This window comes from Myxine glutinosa, chromosome 5, assembly GCF_964187855.1.
Source record: "Myxine glutinosa chromosome 5, kmMyxGlut1.1, whole genome shotgun sequence".
Lineage (NCBI taxonomy): Eukaryota > Metazoa > Chordata > Myxini > Myxiniformes > Myxinidae > Myxine > Myxine glutinosa.
The window spans coordinates 38,657,497-38,682,891 of NC_136265.1; the positions used below are offsets into that span (position 1 = coordinate 38,657,497).

Below are 25,395 nucleotides of genomic sequence, written 5' to 3' on the forward strand. Positions count from 1 at the left end.
GCATTTTTATTTTCCTCAGACGCAGGAAGGGTAATCTCGTCTCGATCATACGACAACGACACACATTCACACGCCCACGCCCTCAGTAAGACCAAGCCGTAAGGAGCACGGTGAGCATTCCGACTGTGGTAAATGTCTTCAAACAAATATTGGAATAATTCTCGCGCTTTTTATTCTGCAGTTCTTGTCTTTTGTTGGTAACTTTCTTTTCGTGCGAGTCGTTTATTTTATAACGTCCCGATATCAATTCTTTTCGCGATGACCTTTCACCCACATACTGTATTATTAAATAATGCCAATGGTTACGGTACTTTGTAAATCTCACGTATTTTGCTTCAATGATTCCTGTACTTTATCTCTAGGTACCTGCTTCTGGTTGCAATTTGTCTGAACGGTGTCAGAATGTCTCATGACGCTGCTCGATTGAAGCAACGTTTGTTTGGGGCTTGTCGATTTATTACGTACGCAGAATTATGCGGGAAGAAGACGCCGAGAGATATAATAACGGGGAACTTTTGCAAGGATATTTATCGATATTGTTATCCCCACGCTTTTTGAAAAAATAAAAATTCAAATAAATCCACCAAACCTGGTAGTTATGATCACCACATGGCACGAAGGTGCGAAACAGTATCACATTTGGCCCCGCCCCCTGAGGCGGGGTCAAAAGGGCGAATAACAAAAAATGTACTTATGGACACATTGGTTGTAAACATTTTCTTATGAAACTTTGTACATGCAATCAACATTGGGGGACGCATAAAATATGTAACTATTTTTTTGGAGGATTTTGTTTGTATGTTTTGTCGAGACACGTATTAAAGCTAACACATAAAACAATAAAGGGAGCAGGAAACAAGAGGGGAGAGGGAGGGGAGTACAACAACATTGGGGAACAGGGACATTTGTGCTGTGGAAGAGAGAGAGAGAGGGCTGGGGCAGGGTACACAGGATAAACTAGAACGGCACTCAGTAGAGAGCATATACCTCCGCCTGGTTGGCCATATCACTCAATGGTGAAGAATCACAAAAAAAAAATTAAATGATTCTCATATCCGAATCCATATTCAGATCTTCACCAAAATCGAATCTATTTGTCCTTGTCAGACACAAAACCTGTCCACCAAGTTTCGTCCAAATCTGTCCACAACTTGAGATATCCTGCTATTTATAGTTTTTGGCCCCATCTCCCAATGGTGAAGAATCATTTTAAAAATTCTCGTAGCCGGATCCGAATCCGGATCTTCACCACAATCTAATCATTTCGTCTTTGCAAAATTTAGTCCGAATCCGTCCACAACTTTTTGAGATATTTTGTTCACAAACAAACAAACAAACGGACAAACAGATAGGGGTGAAAACATAACTTCCATCCACCTTTGGTGGCGGAGGTAACAAGATGGACACTACAGGGACTTTCACGAAAGCAAACAGGGAATTTGAAAGTAAATGTCCAGACATCGATAAACGTAAATGCCATCAAATATAAATGTCCAGACGAGATGGTTTTCCAGACCGTCTTTTCGGAGAGAGAAGGTCAGCGTGTGAGATTTGTCAGGATTGCAATACATGTTCCACGTGTTTGACCAGCTGTTAATTTTATCCAGGTCTGCAGATAGGTCTTCGTTATTGTGATGGGATCTAAGTAAAACCTGGTGCAGGTATGTATAATAAGGTAAAGATGAACTGATTAGATTTTGGGGTTACGAGGTCAAAGGTCAGAGTCTGTAATAGCTTTATAACCTAAGAACAGCTGAATAAATCTCAGTCAAACTTGGTACAGGTATGTATAATGATGTAATAATGTGGGTGGAGGCATATCGGTCGATGTTGCGATGACGAAGAGTGCTGTTCTAGTTTCCTTTAACATTGTACAATTGGCGAGGCTTGCTTATCTTGAGGATGATCCAGGTAAGGTGGAAGGTTCACGAACTGCAGAACATCAGATTGTGTACCTGGACAACCAATGCAACAATTCATTTAAGATTACATAGATGTTTGAAAATAGTGAAGTTGATTAGATTGAGCGCAGTTTCACCCATGATTTTATTTGGAGACAGACCAATTAGCGCCGGATATTTTGGTTCGGATCAATAAAGATCGATGCACAATTGCTTGGTCAATGCTGTTCTACGTTTCCTTGGTCGTTGATGTGATTGTTATCTGCCGTGGCTGTTTGTTTCACTGAACAGAACTCGCAATGGCGTCTTTTTTGCTGGGATCGTTGCGGAGCATCGCTGCAGCTCCATCGGCTCTTCGTACTGGTCGGTTGTGGCGATACGCCGATGACTGTAGGAATGTTACAAAATTTTGAGATGTTAAAAATCAAGCCTGTAATTTATAGCATCAGATAAATTTGGCTAACCCCCGCTCTTGCAGGGAAAATTGCCTTAAAATGCTTGTTGTTGTTGTTGTAGATAAAGCATGGAAAGACCTTTAATTTGATACCTAATTCACTTTCATATCTTCAGTATTAAAGAAGTTATGGTCATTTTTATACTCGGAAATTAGCATCTTCTTTCCTATTGTTTTTCCATTAACTTGAAACAAAAGCTGTGATCGAGGACAGTCAATTTAATGACATAAAAGCCCATAACTTCCTTAAAAATGAAGAGAACTGAATGAAACTTTCAGTTATTATAGATTGAAGCATTCTCCAAAAGATATGATGCATCTTACTTTGGATGACCTGAAATTGAATTTCATAATTAATTAATTACCTAATTAACAGTCGTGACGGAAATTGTAATAAACACCCAGACTGCCTTGAAAATTCAAAATTGTTTTATTCTCAAGATCAGAACTTTAACACTGTTGTATTAGATGCTGTTACAGACAGGTAAAGGAATGAAATGTCCACTCAAGATGATTAAAATCATCATTTTTTGCAAAATTATGTCAGGAAATCCCGATATCGGGGCCAAAATATCTTACTTCGCATCATCAGATTGCAATGAAATTCCACCACAAACTAGATAACATGTTGAAGAAACATCCAACGTACCTTTTATTTTGTCCGGAACATTCGATCGTTGATCTGAAAAGCGCTGAACACAAGCCAAACTTTCGAGTCGATCGTATGACAGAAATTGAAGAGGTCTCGTGAAAATTCGAAAACGAGGTTAGAAGCGCGAGCATTCCACTACGTCATCGGCTATGAAGTACGCGGAAATACCCTCCGAGAGCAAATGAAAAACCTGTATTTCTGGGAGATCCCCACAGCTTCTCGTAGACATGTGCGCAGGTACAGAGGCAGATGTACACCACCGCTGACCTTGCGGGATTGTAACATCGTTAATGACTGTTTGCTTCGCCGGTTGAGCGTTGGATAAATATCCTGTATAATGTTTTGAAATTATGGCCCTCACGTGGTTTAATATACCGTCGATGGTGGGAAAGGAAATGTGAATAACGCTTCAGAAACTTGACATTTGTATCCAATTGTTGTCGTCCATTTCATCCTGCATGGTCGTATGTAAACACCGCTCTCATCCGAAGGCGTGGCTGGCACAATTTTATTCACTCACCTCTATGCTGTCTGGTCCGGGTTCGAATCACGACCATCTCGGTGTTTCACAGACGTGGCGATTCATCAATGTGCATGCCGTCCCTCGGATGGACGTTAAGCGGGCGTCCCGTCTACCAGCGATAGTTGGCGGACGTCTAAAGATCCCATGATGTCCTTTGTGAAGAGTAGGCGAACAATCCTAATCCGGCACATTGAAACCTACAGAAGGCATTGCTTAACCTTTCGGGCTCTTTGCTTTGGCGATTCCTTTCAGGCCGAAGAGTCGTTACCAGTATGCAAGTTCAAATGCGTTTTGAGGTCCAACACAATTTATGTACGCACGTGGGAGGGAAGTTTAAAATGTACACATTTTTGCATACTTTACCATCTGTCAACTTCTGTTAAAAAATAAAATGAAACAATTCTCCAAATTCCTGCTGACATGTCTGATTGATGTATTTCTCTTTCACAGCTACGTCACGGTCCTTCTCGGTTTCCTGCAATCTGAACAGTGCAGGTACGTTGTCCAGGTGTCCATTTATTTTCTCCCTCTGTCTTTGTATTCTCTTTTTCTTATTGTAACAGTTAGTTACCTCCGTCACCGAAGGTAGGCGGAGGTTGTGTTTTCAGTTTTCTACCCCTGTCTGCCTGTGTCTGTGAACAGGGTATCTCAAAATGTTGTAGATCGATTCTGACAACATTTGGTGCACAGGTTCGGTGTGTGACAAGGACGAAATTATTAGATTTTGGTGATTATCCAAATCCGGATCCAGATACTATAATTACCTCTGCCACCAAAGGTGGATGGAGGTTATGTTTTCACCCCTGTCTGTCCGTTTGTCAGTTTGTCAGTTTGTTTGTTTGTGAACAAAATATCTCGAAAGGTTGTGGACGGATTCGGACGAATATGGCAGAGAGGTGGCGTATGTGACAAGGATGAAATGATTAGATTTTGGTGAAGTATCCGGATGGACTGGAACATTATGAGCATGTTCCAGTCCAGCGGAGATGGCGTTCACGATGGCGTTCGCATGTCGTAACACTGATTGCTTCATTGTTCTTTGCTACACTTCAGTGTTCCTTATTCTGTTTCGATAGCTTTTATCGTTTTATGTAACATTCTGTGGATGAGGTAATGCCTCAAATGCATGTATCTTGTGTCAAGAGTACACCTACTTGTTGAGCCATTCGTTCTTTTCCTGGTAATTGTACGAAAATTATCAAACTGCAATTGGTTATAAATACCTGCCTCCTTGTCCACACCCAGCCCTGACAAAGAAGAAATCCCTGATGAAACCCGGTGTGAAGAACATCGTACTAGTGGACGGGGTTCGCACCCCATTCCTGATGTCTGGAACCACGTAGGTGCTTTGAGACCCTCCTTAGCCTCTTCAATTTGGAATCCAGTCTTGGAATTGTTTCATTCTTTGTCCTTTTGTGTGCTTGCAGGTATGCCGACCTCATGCCTCATGATTTGGGAAGGGCAGCACTGCAGTGAGTCCTTTAGCTCTCATACGAGCCTAGACCAAGTATACAAAAACAAGACCGAAATTCTAACAGCGGCGTAGCCGGGCTTGTTCGATACTTTAGTGGAAGAGGATAGTATGACCTGGGTGGAGATACAAGTTGGCAAATAATGTAATTATTCATTTATTTTGAAGTACTCTAAGTCTCTCAGTTGTCGGTCACCATGAAAATTAAGAGATTGCATTTAGACACTGGTTTATTCTATATGTTCCGAGTCAACAATGAACCAACCATACACCACTTCAATCCAGTAACTTTTCAGTCACGACAAAGGGATTGCAGTGTTACGATTATATTTACTATATTATTGTTATTAACTATTATTATTATTATTATTATTATTATAAACACGATACCACTGTATTAATAAACCTGGGCTCTTTTGTCCGAAGCAGCCAGAAAGTGAGGCATGAAGCCCAAGGCCTATACGTACTGTGTCGTTAGAAGACCCGTAACGCCTTTGCTTTCGATATTTGATTGGCATTTTAGCATTCGGTTTGTTTGTGTTTCACACTGAATGAAAAATGTAAAGGCAGAGCATGGCGATTGTGATATATGACAGGTTCGACGATATGTTCGGCCTGAACGGCATATAAATCAAAATGGCTGTGTCTGGAGTCGACCGTCGTATGCCGTAATGACATCACAGATATAATCACATCACATCACCCCTGTCATGTGACCAGATCCTCAGCTCTGATTGGTGTAAGTTTGTGAGGACATACATACATACATACATACGTACGGACATACGGACAGACAAACACTAGATGGCTTTGCCCTACGGCTTACACCTTCAAAAAAACACGAAAAAAACCAGCATTTTGTAATATTCAATTGTACCAAATACTACCAGAATATTGATCTTGTTTCTGTTGTTGGCCTCTAATAGTGCCAGATTTATTTAAAGGGAAAGGTTACATTTGTGGAGGTAAATGGAGAAATACCTTAAGAAAGTTCAGAATGTGTAGATTAGCATGCTCGGAGTGTTGTGAAGAAGAAAACCCATCTCGATGCATCTAAGTAGAGTCGAATGTCAGGTTAAGTGTTTAGGTGTCTCCACATGGGAGGAGTGGAGTTGTGCTCTCTAGGTAGGGTCTGTAAGGTTAAATTCCCCTGTACGTGTTTGCCTCCTGTGATCTTCCCTCCGTCTTTATTGAAACAATGAACCAACCATACACCGCTTCAATCCAGTAACTTTGCAGTCATGACAAAGGGATTGCAGTGTTACTATTATATTTACTATATTATTGTTATTAACATTATTTATATTGTTATTAACAATTAAAATGCCCGCCAAACAACAACCCTAACAAATGACTCCATTTGCTCGCTACACCGCCAGGGCTAACCAACACCCAGCACATTTGCCGATCGGCACGTAAAACCCGCTTCACGACCGCCGACATCATCCGAACATTCCCGAACAGAAGTTGGACTCCACCCCCCCCCCCCCCCCCCGACAAGTCATAAGGAGGAGGCCACGCCGTGGCTTGCGTGATTGGTGGAGGCACAATGAGATGATTGAGTAGAACTCGGTGATTGGACACAGTATGATGTCATCGTCAAAGATTCATTCGAGAGCTGGAGGAAAAAAGACACGTCTCGCCATCTCTGTCTCTCTCGTTCTGGCTCTCGCTCGAGTGGACGCTATGGTTTCTGGTGTGCTGGTGAGGAGACGTATAGGGGCTTTGGGACTTTTGCAACGTGGAAGGAGGAGGTGTTGGTTGACGGTGGTGCCCAGCGGAGAAGGAGTGGGTCGTGAGCGAAACAAAGAGGGCAGGCTGGCTACGGGCGTGACTCCGTGGCATTTTGTGCGCTTCCCGCGCGGTGGTTCAAGGCGATGACCAGCAAGCCTTACCAGCCATTTGGGGGACGCAAAGCTGAGTGTCGGCCGATTACCAAAACATTATTTATTTTCTTTCATTATCTCTTCCCCTTGTTTGTATACGAGTCTGAGTGGAGACGTCTCATTTAGGAATTTTAGTTTTTATCTCACCTTTCATTGTTATTTGCATTTATTTTCATTCAATCATTATTTGTCGAATCTTACTTTTATTGTATTGTGGCTTTTGCTGTCCCATCTTTGTGTTTGTAGGTTTGGATTAACCCCTGCTTGTGTTCCCGATTAGATAAGGCTCGGGCCTTGCCACTCGCGCCAAAGACAATCCCACCGAGGTTCGGAGTACACCTCGGAGTTTAAGCTCGTTTTGGCCATTCATCCTCTTGGGGTCTTAACCCCGGGGACACGACAGTTGTGTGTGTGTGTGTGTGTGTGTGTGTGTGTGTGTGTGTGTGTGTGTGTGTGTGTGTGTGTGTGTGTGTGTGTGTGTGTGTGTGTGTGTGTGTGTGTGTGTGTGTGTGTGTGTGTGTGTGTGTTTGTGTGTTTTTTTTTGGGGGGGGGGGGGGGGTTCCCTTAACGACTGGAGCTTTCCCATTTACTGCTTGATTTGGCCTGAAAGGTCAGCATTCTCAATTTGTGAACTCCTACCACAGCTAATGTATTGTGCAATCATGTTTTGCTTGCTTGTTTGTTCATTTAAGGGGCCTTCTCTCTCGTACTGGCATTTCCCACGACGCCGTTGACCACATTGTGATGGGTACGGTTATCCAGGAGGTGAAAACCAGCAACGTGGCCAGAGAGGTCAGTCTGGGTGTATCCCTATCCTTTGGATGTGACAAAATGCTCACAGCTACATACATACCGGAAGAAGGGTGAATGTGCCAATCTCTGGGAACCTTTTCCTTGTGTGCAATTATCACACAAATGGCCAATCCTTTGTAGTTGGCTCTGGCCAGCATGTGGCACAGTCATTGCGTCACTGTCTTGAGATGATGTCACTGCCCCCATCCCCAACCTAAAATGGTGATGTAATAGATGGAAATTCATCACCGTTTAAATCACCACACCCAAAAATATTTTGGTTGTTTTCCACTCGTTTGAGGTTTATCTTACAGCATGTGTGCCCCGTCCACTGGTAGAGGACACAAGTTGCTGGCAGGCGTTAAAGATCCCACAGTGTTTTGCGAAGACGAGACTTGCTATTGCTGGGCTACTTTTAGTCAGAGCGCCATGCGTGTCCAGCCAGTTCGTGAGAGACAAGAGTGCATGGAACTCCGTATTTTTGTAAGGACCCATACGGAGGTTTCCATATTTTCGTCTTAGAAAAGCATGCCGTGACTTTTGGGAATTGAGGTGCTATTCCGATATGCTGATTCGCTTAACCCATTTCATCCAGATGGGATGCGATGCTAAATAATTATGACCAAGATTATGTGATTTGCTACCATGGTAGTTTTAAAGGTAGTATAAGCTAATGCTCAAGCACTACAGCAGGCAGGTATGCCACAAGGCCGTGAAGACCAATTGTAATTTGTTCCAATGAACCAACGGGCCCACTAGTATATTAAAAAGGTATGTGGTATTCATTTCTTTTCTGATAATAAAATGATGTACTAACTGAAAATGATCTTCCCAGCAGTGGATGTTCAGGTGAAATAAAAAAAATTCCCCCAAATATCACTTTTTTTTATTTGCATCGTTTTTTTTGTTACAATTTGGACAAGATCACTCCGCAAAAATGCATATTTTCAAAATTTTCCAGGGGAAGCATGCCCCCGGGTCTGCTAGAAAGGAGTCGTTTTCCTTTTTTAACTTCTGCAGTTTCACCCATGTAATTGTGGCCGTTAAAAAGAATACAGTAGTAAGTATTAGCTTCTGCCATGTGTGCAGTAACTTTTGAATTTTTTAATTAATTTTTTTTTTTTTGTATACAAGATCGAGGCTCGTGAAAGAGCTAACATTAATCACACAGAAAGACAAACCGACACATATAACATGGGGAGCGGTAGACAAGATGGGGTGAGAGGGGGAGGAACACAAACACAACATCTGAAAGCAGGGACATCGAGAGATCTTTTTTTTTTTTTTTTTTTTTTGTATACAAGATCGAGGCTCGTGAAGGAGCGAACATTTATCACACAGAAAGACAAACCGACAAACCGACACATAAAACAAAAAGCATCGGGAGTGGTAGACAAGATGGGGAGAGAGGGGGAAGGACACAAACACAACATTTGAGAGCAGGAACCGAGAGACATGGAGACATCGAGAGATCTGTGGGAGGGAGAGGGCTTTGGGGGGGAGGCATGGGAAAGGGGGTGGGAGAGGCATAAAACATATGGACACTGCCAGGACTACCAGGAAAGAAGTTGGAATTACAAACAAGGTGGATCTGGGGTGAATTAGTGGGGGTAGAAAAGATCAAGGTTTTGGATGGGGGAAGATAAGAGATGGTGGTGAACAGCTGTTTTAAAGACCTGGAGGGAGGAGTGGGATTGAAGGGAGTGTGGGAGTTTGTTCCAGAGGCGGGAGAAAAGAGGAATGAAGGAGTGAAGGTGAGCAGAGAGCCGAGATTTTGGCAGTTTAACCATCAGAGGCTTGCTGGCAGATCTTGTGCGACCTGTAGGAATATTTGGGGGACAGAGCACAGAGAGAGCTGGGGGAGCAAGGCCGGAGAGGAGTCGGTAGAAGACAGAAAGACCACCTACCTGCCTGCGGTGAGTGAGTGAAAGGCCCTCAGAGATAGCTTCATCGCGGGAGATTCCAATGATTCTGAAAGCTTTGGTTTCAACAGCGTGAAGCCGAGCTAGGTGTGAGGCAGGAGCACCAGCCCATAGGGGAGAACAGTATTCCATTGAGCTGCGGATGAAAGCCTTGTATGTGGTGAGGAGCTCAGGTGTGCCTAGGAAGGACTTCGCACGACGGAGGATGCCCAGTCGGCGACTGGCTTTGCAGGCCAGCTTGGAAATGTGGTTTTCCCAAGAAAGATCATGGCAGATAGTGAGACCCAAAAGCTTGAGCGACAGAACTTCTTGGAGAGGATTGTTGAGAAAGTAGATGGGAGGGTTGTCCAGTCGATCTTTTCGGAGAGACATAGTAAGAGTGTGAGATTTGTCAGGATTGAAAGACATGTTCCACTTGTTTGACCAGTCTGTGATTTTGTCCAGGTCTTCAGAGAGTGAGGAGGCTGCAGACTGCCGATCTGAGGGAAGAGGAATGGAGCGGCAGAGAGTGGAGTCATCAGCAAAGAGATAGAGAGGATTTTCCAGAGAGTCGGAGAGATCATTGATAAAGACCAGAAAAAGCACAGGGCCCAGCAATTCTGTGGGAGGGATTTTAATTTATATCAATTTACATTGATATATTTGGGAAAATTACATGCCCAGACCAGGAATCGAACCAGATTCTTTCTGTCAATGCTTCTGGGGCACGTGCTGCGAACCATAGGAACACCAACAGTCTGAACACTAGAGGGTCTTCCTCCAATGGGGGGGGGGGGACAAATCCATGTCCTCTATTGTAAACACCACTGGGGCGTAGTGAAGCAATTAGATTAATGAACAGGATTATAATGTCTCTCGTCCCATTCAGCAGAGATCTGAACTACAACCTCAAGATGACCGTAAGCCCACTCAGGGCTATTTTTAGATCATCTCATCTCGATTCTCAAAGAGATTAACTCATAAAATGGGTCGTGATGTCCGTCCATTAACTTTTTGCTATTTTTGCTACTCCTCCCTTATCACCCAGCTGATTGTTCTGAAGTTTGACACATGAATACAAGACCATCGCATGGGCTTAGGTTTTTCAATTTCAGATCATGGAGGCTCCCGGAGTAGGGGTGGGGGGGGGGGGGGGGGGGTGTAACTCCCAAACTTTGGATCCCTACTCTGCCCTTATTTACCAACCGATTGCTCTGAAACTCGATACAGCCCTTCTACTTGATGGGCTGTATAATCGCCCAAGCTTCAATTTTTTGATTGCATATCATGGGGGCTCCCGGTAGGGGAGGGGGGGGGGGGGTATGTGAGGGCAGTATGTGAGGAGGAGAAACAGGATGTGATTTACAATGGGGTGGGGTGGCGTGGAGAGGCTGAAAAGTTGCAAACATAACTGTGTGTGCATGTGCTTGTGTTTGTGTTTTTGCATCACCAGTCGGCCCTTGGTGCTGGATTTTCCGACAAGACTCCAGCTCACACAGTCACCATGGCGTGCATCTCTTCAAATCAGGCCATGACTACAGGTAGGGCACAACCACAGGTTTGTAGCTCTACTCACTACAGGTGGGTTTTTCAATGCCCTAGTTTATAATGGGGCCTTGTATGTTATCCACGCAAAAAAGACAACTTTTATTTACATTTACTCCGCCCTTTCCCTTCAGCCCCTCACTGATTTTCTTGTTTTTTAAAAATTTTTTTTGGTCTCCAAAGAAGATCTTCATGTATAGGGTTATCAAAACTTAAAGTGAATGGCCGAAAAAGGTTAAAGTTAAAAACTGTTAAAGTGAATGGTAGATGTAACATAACTAGCCCTTCCCCCGCGCAGCGAAGACATGGTTTTGCAATCACTTCTGTTTGTCTGTCTTTCTGTGTGTGTCTGTCTGGGCTGTAACTTCTTTTCTTTGTTTTTAACCATTTGAGATATTGCCATCAAATTTTCAACAAAGCTTTATTATGAGAACTAGCGTGGATTGGCTCGCTGTGCTCACCTCACCACACATTGCTATGGAGGCACAGGCTTGTTTTAACTGAGGATAATGACCTGACTGTATGCGAGTCAGTTGATGTGTTGTCATGATTTACACCAATCAAAATACAAACATTTCTTTTGTACAACTTTATTTGTAATATTGGTGATATTATTTATTTGTAACTAGCAGAAGTACCCAGTGTTGCCAGGAAACGCAGAGTCGCTTTGTGCCGGGAATATGAAGTGAGGTCATGAGTGTCGGTGGGAAGTAAGAGGAAGGAGAGGGGAAGCAGGGGCAGAGAGGGCAGAAGGATGGGAGAAGTAGGGGGAAGAAGAGAGGGAGGGGAGTGGGAGATATGGGGAGGGGAGGGAAAGGTGGAGGGGAGTGATGGGGAAGGGGAGAGGGAAGACAGAGGAGAGGAGGGGAGAGGGTAGGGGAGGGAGGGCCCTCCTTATGCCGTTCACTCGCACAACACCTCACTGGCTTCCTTACACCATTAACTCGCACTGAATAACTCATGTCCCTCCTTACATGGTTCTCTCACATGGAACATCTCGCGGCCTTCTTTAAACAGTTCACTCACACGGAACTCACGGCCCTCCTTACACTGTTCACTCACACGGAAGTCACTGCCCTCTTTACACCGTTCACTCATCTGATTGACTTTGGAACTTAAGCAGGGTTTGCCTATTGAATCACTGAAGCCTATTGCTTTTGAGGTCAAAAGGTAAAGGTCGACTAATATAGTCTTTTTAGAATTTGTTTTTTTTTGCTATTTTTGTCATGTTTAGAATACCGAAGAAGTCTGAATTCAAAGTGGATGCGGATGGACTTTGCATTTTCAGATGCTTTCTAGTTGCCATTGTTTTGACACTTGTCACTCAATTGTTGATGACAAAAGCACCAAATCACACTGTCATGCAGCTGTGGGGCTAATTGCCGCGGGACAGTGTGAAGTGGTGGTTGCTGGAGGCGTTGAGTTCATGTCCGACGTACCCATCAGGCACAGCCGTGCCATGCGTCGCACCATGCTCTCTCTGAACCGTGCCAAAACCCTGCGCCAGCGCCTCGGCCTGTTAGCCTCGCTGCGTCCTGGCCACCTTTCCCCCGAGGTGACAAATTCCTCCGTTTTCCGCGAGCTTGTATTATGCGAAGGTGGTTTTGTCCTCAGTAGGTACGTACTTGTCGAAACATTGCAGCTTCCAGCCGTGGCCGAATTTTCTACTTCCGAGACGATGGGCCACTCCGCGGACAGGCTGGCCGCGGCGTTTGGCATCACAAGGCAAGCCCAGGATGAGTACGCGCTGCGCTCTCACAACCTCGCGTGCAAGGCACAGGAAGCCGGACTCCTTTCTGACGTCATGCCTGTCAACATTCCCAGTACGTCCGCGCTGTAACGGAATTGCGAAAAAGCCTCAAAATATTCGGCCTTTTCTCTCCACGGGAAAACGTCTATCATTGTTCTCAATCGCTTTATGTACGCACATATTCTCTGATCCCTTGCAACATTTCGTAAAATAATGTATTATGATTACTAATAAGATTGTGTTTTAAAGGGGGATTTGTTGACCACTATCACGTCATGTGAATTTTTTTTATTTTTTTATTTTGTATACTGAATCGAGGCTCGTGAAAGAGCTAACATTTACTTCACAAACAAATCAACCAGACAAACAAAATATATAAAAGGAGGTAGCGGAAGACAAGATGGGGAGAGAAGGGGAAGCACACAAACACAACATTTGAGAGCAGGGAGATGTGTGGGAGGGAGAGGGCTTGGGGGGAGGAGGCGTGGGAAGGGGGAGGGGGGGGGGGGGGGCGTGGGAATTGCTATCGTCACTAGATTTTTAATTTTCTCCTCACCTTGCCAATCACATTACTGAGATGGAAAATCTGCAGATAGCTTGCACTTGCAGCGTGACGGACTGCGCCCTTCGGTTGGTGAATGGGCCTCTAAATCATTGACCGAAGGTGGCTTGGTCGTTTATGTCAACACGGGATGGCTTCACAAATGCACGTGCATGCTCCATCTGATAGACTGGGATTTGGGTCCAATCGCTGACCAGGTCAAATGCGATGTGGCAACCAGGCACCCACCTCTTCAGGATGGGAGATTAGGTTCTGTTGTAGTTGGGTGTGTCCACCTCTTTAATGCACCGACAGGATAGCTCAAAGGTAATGTACTCTCCTTTGAGCTATCTAGTTTGAGTTTTTATGACCGCCCTGACTGTAAATGTCACCCTGGTGCAGGCACGATATCTTATCACTGAGTTTGCAGGGTAGTTAACTTGGTTGCCTGGTCTGCTAACATACACTGGGTTCAAATCCCATGACGTGAAACATCCCACTGCCTTTCGAAAAGATAAGGTCACTGTGTCGCCGGTGCCCTGGTCAACTTCCATGTCCCGGTTCTGAAGGTTACTAAGTAGGCTGGGCCAAATCGGAGGTGATTTTCCTAATTCAATGTAATTTACCTAAAAGTTGTGAGTGAGTATCAGGAACAAAATCATGAAAAAAAAATTCAAAAATATTGACGTTTTACGGTCAGACAGCCCGTTACCATAGCAACAGTTACAGACGACTCAAAAAATGCCTAAATTGACGATTTCTCAAGCTGTGTTTGACCCCCAGAGTTGATTCTGGTACCAAAAGATGCAGAATTGAAAGCCAAGGATGATTGGATAGCTTAACAATGTCTGTGACACAATTCAATACCACTTTTATCCAAAAAACTGATTTTTGTCTGAAATTTCAAGCATATTTATGGAAAAAAATTGAACATTTTGCTTTTTAATCATAGGATAACCATTAATCAGATTAAATTTACTTTAAATTGTCTTTTACAACCTTGTATTGTCCAGTTTTTATAACTGTTATAACGTTGTTTAAATTTGGCCATCTTCATTTCAATAAAAAAAAGTTAACAAAAGCAGCTTACAATCATTAATTTTAATGCCTGCTTTCGGTTGTTACTGTAACCATTCATCAGGGCGTTCAAGGCGCTCTTGCACACATCAAGGATAGGCGCTCTTGTCTTCGATACAACGGCAGTGAACTCTGGGGTCAAGAGTGGAGTCGTAGTAAGACTGGAGACTGAGTTTGGCAGGAGTCTTCTGCAACTGGCGTGTCGGCACCACATCCACGAATTGGTTGGAGGGGCGTCTTGCTCAATAGTGTATGGCCCCACCACAGGACCTAATGAACAGCTGTTCAAGCGACTGCTCAACACTTGGAGTGAATTGGACCAGGGCAACTACACATTGGTCGAGGTGTCTGCTCAACAGAGAGAGCTGGCTGGCCATGTACATGCCACCATCACCTTCCTTCAGACGTGGATGGACAATAGCACAAAGGAGACTCTTCGACACGACTACCTGGAGCTGGCACACCTCACACTGCTGTTTCTTGGAGGGACTGTCCCTGATGGTATGAGGACCATCACTATCAAAGCTCCTGGGGCATTCCACCACGCCCGTTGGATGAGCAAGACTTTATACACTATAAAGGTGGCACTCTTCCGTTGGCAGCTGGGAGATATCTACACACCCGAAGAGCTGGAAGACATAACCAGTCTCGCTGCATTCATGTCAGTCTTCTACACTAAAGCGTGGTTGACATGTACCAGTGCTGCAGATGCACCATCTAACGACATGTACCTGATGAAGAACCTCCTCAAGGCTGAGGCCAGTATCGCAAAGAATCCAACAAAGTGGCCTGCCAAATTTCTGTCCTTTGTGACTGTGGCCCGAGAGAAGCTACAAAACCATTTGTGGTACCTCTCAGAGAGATTGGTCTCTTTGGCACTCTTCTCGGACAGAACGTCATCTGACAAGCAGACTATGAGAAGGGCTATGCTCAGGTACCATGGGACTGCACATAACATGATACAGGAGATGCCAGCCTCACAGCAATTGGGGAGTAAAGCCCTCAAAGACTTTGTTGGTTACGACTCTTGGAGCATGCTTGAACTCTTGGGTATTGACTCCAGTTTTGTCAAGCTCCCCGTTGCACAGTGGCCCACCTCAGACAGCTATCGTCATGGCAAGGAAGTTGTGGCCAAACTCCCAGTTGTCAATGACGCAGCAGAGCGGACACTTGGACTCGCCACAGATTTGAACACTAACAAGGCCCCCACATCTGAGGCGCAGCTCCAGGCTCTATACAGGGTTGTGAAGGGCGTCAGGGAGAAGCTGCATGGACTGGCAACATCCACTGAGGTTGTGACTAAGAAGTCATTGGCCTCCATTGATTACAATTGGGACTATGTTTTTTATTTTGTTATCAATGTTCAATGTCAGACCTTAAATTTGAGACAAAAAAGCTTAATCAATGACAAAAGTTAATTTAAAGTACATTTAATTTGACTATAGCTCTGATTAATGATTATCCTATGATTAAAAAGCAAAATTTTCATTTTTTTTTCAAACAAATGCCTTAAATTTGAGATAAAAATGAGTTTTTGGGATAAAAGTTGTATTGAATTGTGTCACAGACATTGTTAAGCTATCCAATCATCCTTGGCTTTCAATTCTGAATCTTTTGGTACCAGAATCAACTCTGGGGGTCACACACAACCTGAGAAATCATCGATTTTAAGAATTTTTTGAGTCGTCTGTAACGGTTGCTATGGTAACGGGCTGTTTTACCGTAAGACGTCAATATTTTTGAAAAAAAATTTCATGGTTTTGTTTCTGTTACCCAGCCACAACCTTTAGGTAAATTACAACCTTGTAGTATGAAAAATTGAAAATCACCCCTGATTTGGCCCAGCCTATTACTAAGGCCTCCGCGTTGACCGGCGGCATCGCCACACAACGTTAATGATGCAACCAGTGGGCCCGGTATAAAAAACATTCCCGATCCCTGTTCAATGAGCATGTGATTGTTCATTTTAGTTCTCATTTTGTTCATTTTACCATTGTCCCAATGTTGGCCCGCACATGATACATGTACAAGCTTTTTGTCCACGAGTCTCAGTATAAAAATACAAAGCGGACAGATTAAACCAGTGAGATGTCGATGCGACTTGCGAGCATGTCGTGCACCACTCATAACTTATCTGTGGCTGTGGATGTGGCAGAGAAGGGCGTGGTCGCCAAGGACAACGGGATCCGGTCTAGCAGCCTCGAGCAGATGGGCAAACTGAAGCCAGCCTTCATCAAGCCTCATGGGACAATCACTGCTGCCAACGCATCGTTTCTGGTGCTTGCACGGCTCTCGTCAAACATGAAGCTTTACTTCTGGGGCACTAGCCCCTTCACCTCATTTTCACCCCTTCACCGCATTGCATCTACAAGTTAATCATTGTGAGTGTCGTCATAAAGTGAAATGTAAACGGTGAATTGATTTCCGGAAGTTGTTGGACCCGTTTTGTTGTCTTGCTCCTCAACAGACCGATGGGGCCTCCGCTGTCCTCATCATGTCTGAGGAGAAGGCTCTCTCCATGGGCTTCACCCCAAAGGCCTACCTCCGGTACAACTCTCAGGAAAACGAATGCACTGTCGCTCGCAGTTCCATCATAACCTCATCATGACGGGGCTGCTTGTCCGAATATCACAATAGTCACTTGTGCAGCATGGTGTTTGCATTCATCTTGGAACGTTGTTTGCTCATTTTTATTGGTGTTGTTTCTTGGTCTTTCAGTGACTTTGTCTATGTTTCCCAAGACCCCAAGGACCAACTTCTCCTTGGGTGAGTGATGCCTGAAATTGAATGAAACGATTGTGGCAACTGTTTGGTTGATTGGTGCAATGTAATCATGAATCGTCATTGTACCGAGAGTTCTTTGGTTGCAATTATGGCCTCCAAAAACTTGGGAAAGGCGAGAGACAATAACGTGCATTTAACAAGCCGTGAGTATGCTGGTTTAACGTTTGGGTGCCGCAGCTGCCTCGTTTGCTCCTTGTCATTTGGTTTGCACCGTTTCTAGGTCTAGGGGTTACTCGACATGCTATTGATGATAGACATGTATCAAGATCTCTAGGTGTATTACCATTCTACCAATTACCTTGAGATGCTAGTTTAGTTAGGCAGGCAGAATCTCCACCTCGTCATACTATACATTGGGTTTGGGTAACATTGACAAATACAGCTTCTGTCTCGCACTCATTGCTCGCTCTTTACTCCCCCCCCCCCCCCCCCAGCCCGACATACGCCATCCCAAAAGTCCTGGAAAAGGCAGGCCTCAGCCTCAATGACATCGATGCATTTGAACTCCATGAAGCTTTTGCTGTATGGCATCTCACTGCATCCCATTCACTTCCACTTCTCTGTACTATCTCTCTCTCTCTCTCTCTCTCTCTCTCTCTCTCTCTCTCTCTCTCTCTACCTGAGTCTATTTTGCTATGTGTTTGAGTTAATGGCTGTCTGATTTTCCAACGAACCACAGTTCGAGAGTTTACAATCAAACTAAAAATGATGGATATAATGTACAGAGGAGATCTACACCACTTCCTGATGTTTTTTGGTAAATATCCTCATCTGTACATTCTATCTTTTTCTCTGTGTGTTCTTTGTTCCTGGTACGATTTGGGTAGGGATAACCGGTGACTCTACATTGACATGTTTGGTTTTCCCATTTGAGCACTGAACTCGTGATGCTGGGATATTGGCTTCAAATGCCATATGCTGTTTGATAATGTCCTTGTTACCTCCACCACCTAAGGTGGACGGAGGTCATCCTTTCATGCCTGTCTGGCTGTGTCTTTGAGTAGGGTATCTCAGTAAGTTATAGATGGATTTGGACAAAATGTGGTGGATGGGTTTGGTGTGTGACAAGGCCGAATTGATTATTTTGCTGAAGATCCGGATCTGGATACTGGAATTTTTAAAAGTGATTCTTTACCAGTGAGAGGGAGGGCCACAAACTATATATTGCATGATATCTCAAAAATTTATGAACGTATTTGGACGAAACTTGGTGGACTCGTTGGGTCGGTGACAAGACCAAGCTTAGATTTTGCTTCAGGCCAGGAAGCATATATGAGAGAAGCAACGAGAAATTGTTCTGAGGAGCCATGAGGAATTAATTTTTGGATTTTGTCCGCTCTTTGTTCTACTTTTCATCTTTTGCCTCCAAACATGAATCTGCCACGTTTGGTTTTTGCTCCTCTTTTCAAATGGAAATGCTCCTTTCTTTTCTATTTTTCAGGGCCAGGTTCTGGCGAACCTCAGCGCGATGGACTCGGAGTGGTTTGCTCAGAATTGCATGGGACGCAAGACCAAGGCATGTTGAGCAGCTTTGCACTAACTGTCTGACATTACACATCTACCTGGCGTTGTATATGTCTAAGCTGTCTGGGGTTGGCTGTCGGGTTCAAAAAATTGTCAGAATATTTGATCCCCCTCAATGTAAAATTATCCTGCCTTACGTACCCCCAATCCTTCCTCATATCCCTTCTCCAACTTCCCCACCCTCTTTCTCAACCCTCGTCTTCCTTTACCGAAATTTCATTCTTTCAATTATGAAGTATCCAATTGTTGCCTGGTGTTTTTACGGCATAGCCCATAGGGCAAAGCCGTCTAGAACAGTGTTTGTCCGTCCGTATGTATGTCCCCTCAAACGTATACCAATCAGAGCTGAGTATCTGGTCACATGACAGTGTGATGTGATTACGTCTGATGTCATTACGGCGGTACGGCGGCTGACTCTCCACACACCGCCATTTTGATGTACAGACTTGGCATTTAATATGGAATTTTTTTTTTCTTCTTGACTTGGGTTTACTTTCTTAACTCAGTATATCAATCTGGTGAGTTTCTTTTACACTTTGGTGATTTATTTGTTAAAAGAACCATGTCACTGATTGTCTGTCGCATCAAGAAGTCAACAACAGGATTATATCACAGGTGGCGTGGCAAAATGTACGGACAGGTGCATTTGACGATTGGCGTCACAGTCGGGTATACAAGGGTTGTTGCCTTCTGTATTAGTGGAAAACAACTGCTGCACGTCTCCAAAAGTTATTGCCGCTTCCTCTGGAGATGGTCCGTCAACTCGACAATGCTGTTTGTCATGGAGTGGTGGCTTTACGAAATTACGGCATGAAAGACCGTGCTATTGCTCGGCAGTATGGCATCACTCAAGGTCAGGTGTCAAAGATCCTGAAACGAAATGCTCAGAGGGGTGTCCCTACTCCAATACTGAGGCCAGGACTTCCCCGCAGAACCACAAGGAGGGATGATCGCCAGCTGCACCGGTTAGTCCGCAATGGCCGTACCAAGTCAGCTAATCGGCTTAGGGCTGAGTGGCAGCAACTAACAAATGTGCCTGTATCCAGAAGGCTAGTCAACCAACGACTGGTTCAAGCAGGCTATCGTGCCAGGCATCCCCTGAGAAAGCCACGCCTGACCAGACAACACCACCAGCGCCGATTGCAGTGGGCCAGAGAGCACCGTCAATGGCAGCCAGGACACTGGAATCACGTGATCTTCAGTGACGAGTCTAGATTTCTGGTCTATCGTCAAGATGGCCGTGTCCGCGTGCGCAGACAAGTGCATGAAGCCTACAACAAAGATTGTATAGTGCCAAGAGTCCAAGCTGGAGGTGGTGGGGTGACCGTTTGGGCTGCTTTTCATGCAGGGGGCAAAACTGACCTGGTTGTTCTGAATGGAAACCTGAACCAGTTCAAGTACAGGGCCATTCTGGAAGAAGCATTGCTTCCATTTGCTCGTGCAGCCTTTCGAGGAAACTTTGTCTTCCAGGATGACAATGCACGGCCTCATCATGCTCGCATGATCCAACACTTTCTTGCTGACCGTGGTGTAGAGCATACGGAGTGGCCTGCCATGTCCCCGGATATGAATCCGATAGAGAACTTGTGGGCAGAATTAACGCGTCAAATCGACCACTTGGACCAGCAGCCGACCTCTGTGCGTGAATTGCAGCAGGCTATTGTCACTGCATGGCAAGCGATTCCTGTCCAAACCTTGGCAAATCTCGTGAACAGCATGCCTCAACGTGTACGTGCTCTCCTGAATGTTTGTGGGGGTTACACGAAGTACTGAACTGTAATTTTACTGTCCGTAATCCCAGTCGTAATTTAACTTTTGTTTTTGTTAAAAAAATTTTTGGCTAATGTGCAAAATAAAGAGATACTTCTGGAAAACGTACAGAAGTTTAGCACAGTACTGTCCATGAATTGAGTTCGATATCAGTTTACATCACTTTCAAGGATCAATTTATTTGTTTCGAAATGTCAAATGTGGATTTTGTTTCTTTTAAAGGTCACATTAACAAAATCTAGAATAATTTCAACATAATTCCAATGAACTTTTGGTTCTAAGACATCTTGAAAAGTAAGTTCACCCCCACAAAAAAAATATTCCATATTAAATGCCAAGTCTGTATATGCCGTTCATGCCAAACATATTGTCGAACCTGTCATATATCACAATCGCCATGTTCTACCTTTACGTTTTTCATTCTGTGTGAAACACAAACAAACTGATTGTTAAAATGATCATGAAATATCGAAAGCATAGACGTGTTACGGCTCTTACAACAAAACGGTACATATAGGCCTTAGGCGTTAAGCTTCACTTTCGGACAAATTAAGCCCAGGTTTCTTAATACAGTAGTGTATCGTTTCAGTTGTATCGTTTTCGGAATAATAATAATAATGTAGTAAATATAACCATAATACTTTAATCCCAATGTCGTGAATGGAAGGTTAATGGATTGAAGCGGTGTATGGTTAATGAATCGATGATCTAAGCGATGTTCAGCACTAATATTAATAACCGAGGAAGTAAGGAATTCACCTCGGTTTTTTGATAGTAATATCATTTTCGAAATAATGATAACGTAACGTTAATATTATAGTAAATCTAATCGTAACACTATTTCCTTCGTACTGACTGCAAACGTACTGGAAGTTACAATATATCATCTTCTACATATTAAAGAAGCTGCAGTTTTGTGTCCGTTACGTCATTACGTCTCTGATGTCATTACGATGGCTGACTCCACTGACCGACATTCCAATTTATAAATAGGCCTACACCTGCTCACTACGGAAGCTGCAGAATGGGTCATTCATCTTTGGGATATATAGTTTACAGTCGATCTATGGTCGCGTCTCAATAACATTGGGTGTGTGCTCATTTACCAAGTTTCTTGTGGAGAGATCGCCAAGTGGTTTAAACATTCGAGCAAGCACTCCATTCAAAACTGTTAAGGAATGGCCGGCTTGGCAAGCGCTAGCTAGCTGCTTGGTAAATGAGCACACCTCCAACCTTTGTGGGGTATATAGATTGCAGTAGATCTTCCCTCAGTTCTGTAAGTAAAACTTACCTCACGGATGTTGGGATTTCTCCAAATTTCTTCGTTTAATGTTATAAACAGTATTAGCGACTGTTTGAAAATCTAATCATGTGTGTTTATGGTTTTTAATATTTAACAAGCCCGGCTACGCCGCTCTTAGACTTTTCGTCTCGTTTTTCTTTACCGAGAATGAATGAATGAATGATCGTTTTTAAGGCCATTTTTCCCCGCTAGAGCGGGGGTTAGCCTTGCGGTCCCCATGACAATCATGGTTCCCTGTTTGAGGCAATGTATTTATGGCCGGGTGCCCTTCCTGACGCCAACCCTTGGTCGCCTCTTACGATGCGCAGGGATACGGTGCACCTATTCTAAACCGGGGTACACACCGGGAACTGGGGTACACACCGGGACTTTACCTAGCCCTATTGCAATAACTTTAAACGTTTAAAAAACTTGTTTGTTGAACAATTTGTATTATTTTCTTTTCTACTACAATAAGTCTGCAGAACGACAAGGATAAACTTTTAATAAACTGGTGGTTTGAAGGAATTTTCCGGGTGCTGGGTAACCACCTGGCTGGGTGCCAAGGTTTCCTGTTCTGGCCAGCTGGTGAATGGAAATTCATTGTTGTTAAGACCGAGTCGCTGTAGGCATTATGTTTTCGGGTTGTCCGTCAGTCCGTGATAGGTATTCGTTCCCGCGATAATTTAAGAGATCGGTTGAAGAGAACGATGCCAAGATGAACTGATTTGATTATTGGGTCAAGAGGTCAAATGGCTGAGGTCCCGTTAAGTAAAAATTCTGTTGCTGCGCTAACTTGTGAACCAGTGATGGGATTTTGTCCAGACTTTTTGTAAGTATATATTATGATGCAAAGATGAACTGATTCGATTTTGGTATCAAAGGTCAGAGGTCAAATCAGGTAAAAATGTGGTACTTGGGAACAGCTGAAGGGATTTAAATCAAACTTGGTACATGTGATGTAATAATGTCGGCGGTGGCATATCGGTCGATGTCGTGACGGCGAAGAGTGCCATTCTAGTTTGTTTAGCAATGTCAGAAATCTCATTTCCCAGCTGCTAAGGTATTCATAAACGGTGTGACGAAAACTAGGTGTCGTGGTCACTATTCCAGTAAAGAGGTACTATTTGATGCTTGTGTCACATGGTGCAGCTTGCCAGTTCAACTATTTAGGGTAATCCTCTCCATGTTGATGAAGGCCGGTGAGTCAGAAACGTGTCCATGATTTGATTCCCAAATGCTAAAAAAAAAGAACAATTTGTTGACCTGTGGGCCGCTTTGTAGCAGCTGATACTGCCTGTTTGCAGTATGGTTCTGTCTTTCACAGGTTACACCCACTGTATGCTGCAGCTTAAGCTGGAATGGAAGTTTCTTTTGATATACATCCAAAATCATGGAAAAAGGTTCATCTGACCAAAAAAGTAACTTGTCTAGTAATAAACAATGCGAGAGCAGATCCAGTCTCAGGCTGCTCTCTTGTTACTAGACCAGCCGGATAGATTACGCAGGTATAGCAGGATAGATATATATATATATATATATACCGTTTATTAAAATTGAATCTAAAGTCTAACTACTCTTTCCAGGTGGGTGTTCCTCCCCTTGAAAAGCTGAACAATTGGGGTGGATCGCTCTCGTTGGGCCATCCCTTTGGGGCCACCGGTTGCCGCCTGGTGACCACGGCCGCCCATCGCCTAAGCAACGAAGGAGGACAGCTTGCTCTGGTGGCAGCCTGTGCAGCAGGAGGACAGGTAGATAGTGGGAAGGTTTTTGATTTTAAGAGTAAGAGGTAATCGATAGATTTGAACAATTTTCTTTGCTGAAAATTAAGATATGGCCGAGTGAGGAAAATTAGAACGTGTGAAGCTTCTTCTTCTTCTTCTCCCTCTCCTTCTCCTCCCTCTCCTTCTCCCTCTCCTCCTTTTGAATATATTTGTCCTTTTATAATGAACAAAATTATAAAAGTGATCAATCTTTTTGAATGCTTCTGAGTAAGTGGCCTTTCTCTACCCCCTCTTTCCCACATCACCACTCAAAACCTGCTGTCTAGATCTTAAATCTCAATTGGAAATCCCAAAAGCCATTACATAAACATAAATGTGCCATATAGTTTACAGAGCGTCATTTCTGCTGAAATAGTCTCAGGGCAAGGGATACAATTCTGGATAGGTCGAGACTCCAACACTGGGATACTCGAATGAGGGAGTAGGAATTTGGAATTTGTTCAGGGTGCTGGTGATGACTTACTGCCTCTTCGCTAAAGACACAATGGGATCTTTAATGTCCTTAGATTAATGCTAGCAGATGGAACACTCAGCTTAACGTCTATCTGGTGGACGTCACACACATGTATTCATCGTCCTGTCTCCCAAACACCCGAATGACAGTTTAGAACTGACTGGAGAGCTCAGAGACTAGTGCGTGCAATCCTCTAGGCTACCCTGCCAGCTTGTAGGCCATTACTCTGCCATATAAATATGAAAAGACTGGTGCAAGAGACCGTCCACATATTACATACATAAGGTACCTGGTGATTCATCAATGTGTGTGCCGTTCATCGGATGGGCGTTGAACTCAGCGTCCCATCTACCGGCATTAGTTGGTGGACGTTTAAGATCCCACGGTGTTCTTCATGAAGAGTAAGTGAGTTATCTCTGCAACCATGCCTAACTACTGCTGTGTGAAGGCAATGGCAACCTACCCAGTATAACCCTTGCCAAGAAACTACTTCGGCGACACCGACGCTATGCAACAGGGTATGGTATATTAAAATCAGAATGATACACTTATTTAATGTAAATTTTCACATTTGCTAGTTATTCGTCGGCACCAGTCTCTCGTTAGCATCTTGTGAAGTACACTTGTAAAAATTAATAGGGAGGCTCTTTGGATCTATGACAGTAATATTCACTGATTCTGACTTTACTTTGCAATTGTTTGTCTCCTGTTGTAGGGTCACGCCATGATTGTGGAAGCATACCCCAAGAAATGAAGGAGTCGTGTGGGATCGGGGAAGCGTTTCGGGAATTGTAATAAATAATGGGTCCTGGGTATTAATGTGTCAAATCAACAAAGGTAGCTTCTGAGTTTGGCATGGGTGAGGAGGTAGGTAGGATTGTGGGTTGGTTAGAATTTGTGGGCGGTAATCTGAGAAATCTGTGTAAAGAAAGGAAGTCGAATATTACAAGTTTGAAAGGTGCGATCTACAAGTTATTATTATTATTTTTTATCATTACAGGTTTATTGTTTCGTTTTTCTTTTTGATTGCCCATGTGGACTAAAATGGTGAGGGGGTTAGCGAAGCTCGAGTGTGATCTCACACTCTCTGTAAACCAGGACTCGTTTGCTCGTGCTGTTATGGAGATGAAGAAGAGGTCGAAAGAGTCGTAATTCGCGAATGGTGATGTTGGCTCGCACCCACTTTCAGCACATTTGCAGTCTTACTATTCAGATGGTGCAATCTTCCGTATTTACATTATAGCGAGGAAACGCTTAACGAATGCGATAATTGCTGACATTTTATTAAAACCTTTTGCTGAGCA

General features: G+C 43.8%; 1 protein-coding gene across 2 annotated transcripts; it reads left to right on the forward strand.

The window, feature by feature from the left end:
- Positions 1-25,395, forward strand: HADHB (hydroxyacyl-CoA dehydrogenase trifunctional multienzyme complex subunit beta). 2 transcript variants are annotated; one of them, XM_068117301.2, is made up of 16 exons: positions 1-110; positions 2,193-2,264; positions 3,981-4,025; positions 4,776-4,869; positions 4,958-5,002; positions 7,580-7,679; positions 11,034-11,121; positions 12,493-12,680; positions 12,768-12,948; positions 16,649-16,770; positions 16,961-17,040; positions 17,212-17,259; positions 17,712-17,799; positions 18,719-18,793; positions 23,440-23,604; positions 24,807-25,395. In XM_068117301.2, exons 2-16 carry the CDS (start codon positions 2,201-2,203, stop codon positions 24,843-24,845), a joined length of 1,422 nt encoding a protein of 473 aa, XP_067973402.2. In that variant the 5' UTR covers positions 1-110; positions 2,193-2,200; the 3' UTR covers positions 24,846-25,395. The 2 variants fall into 2 exon arrangements, with proteins under 2 accessions (XP_067973402.2, XP_067973403.2); XM_068117302.2 differs by having other exon boundaries at positions 18-128.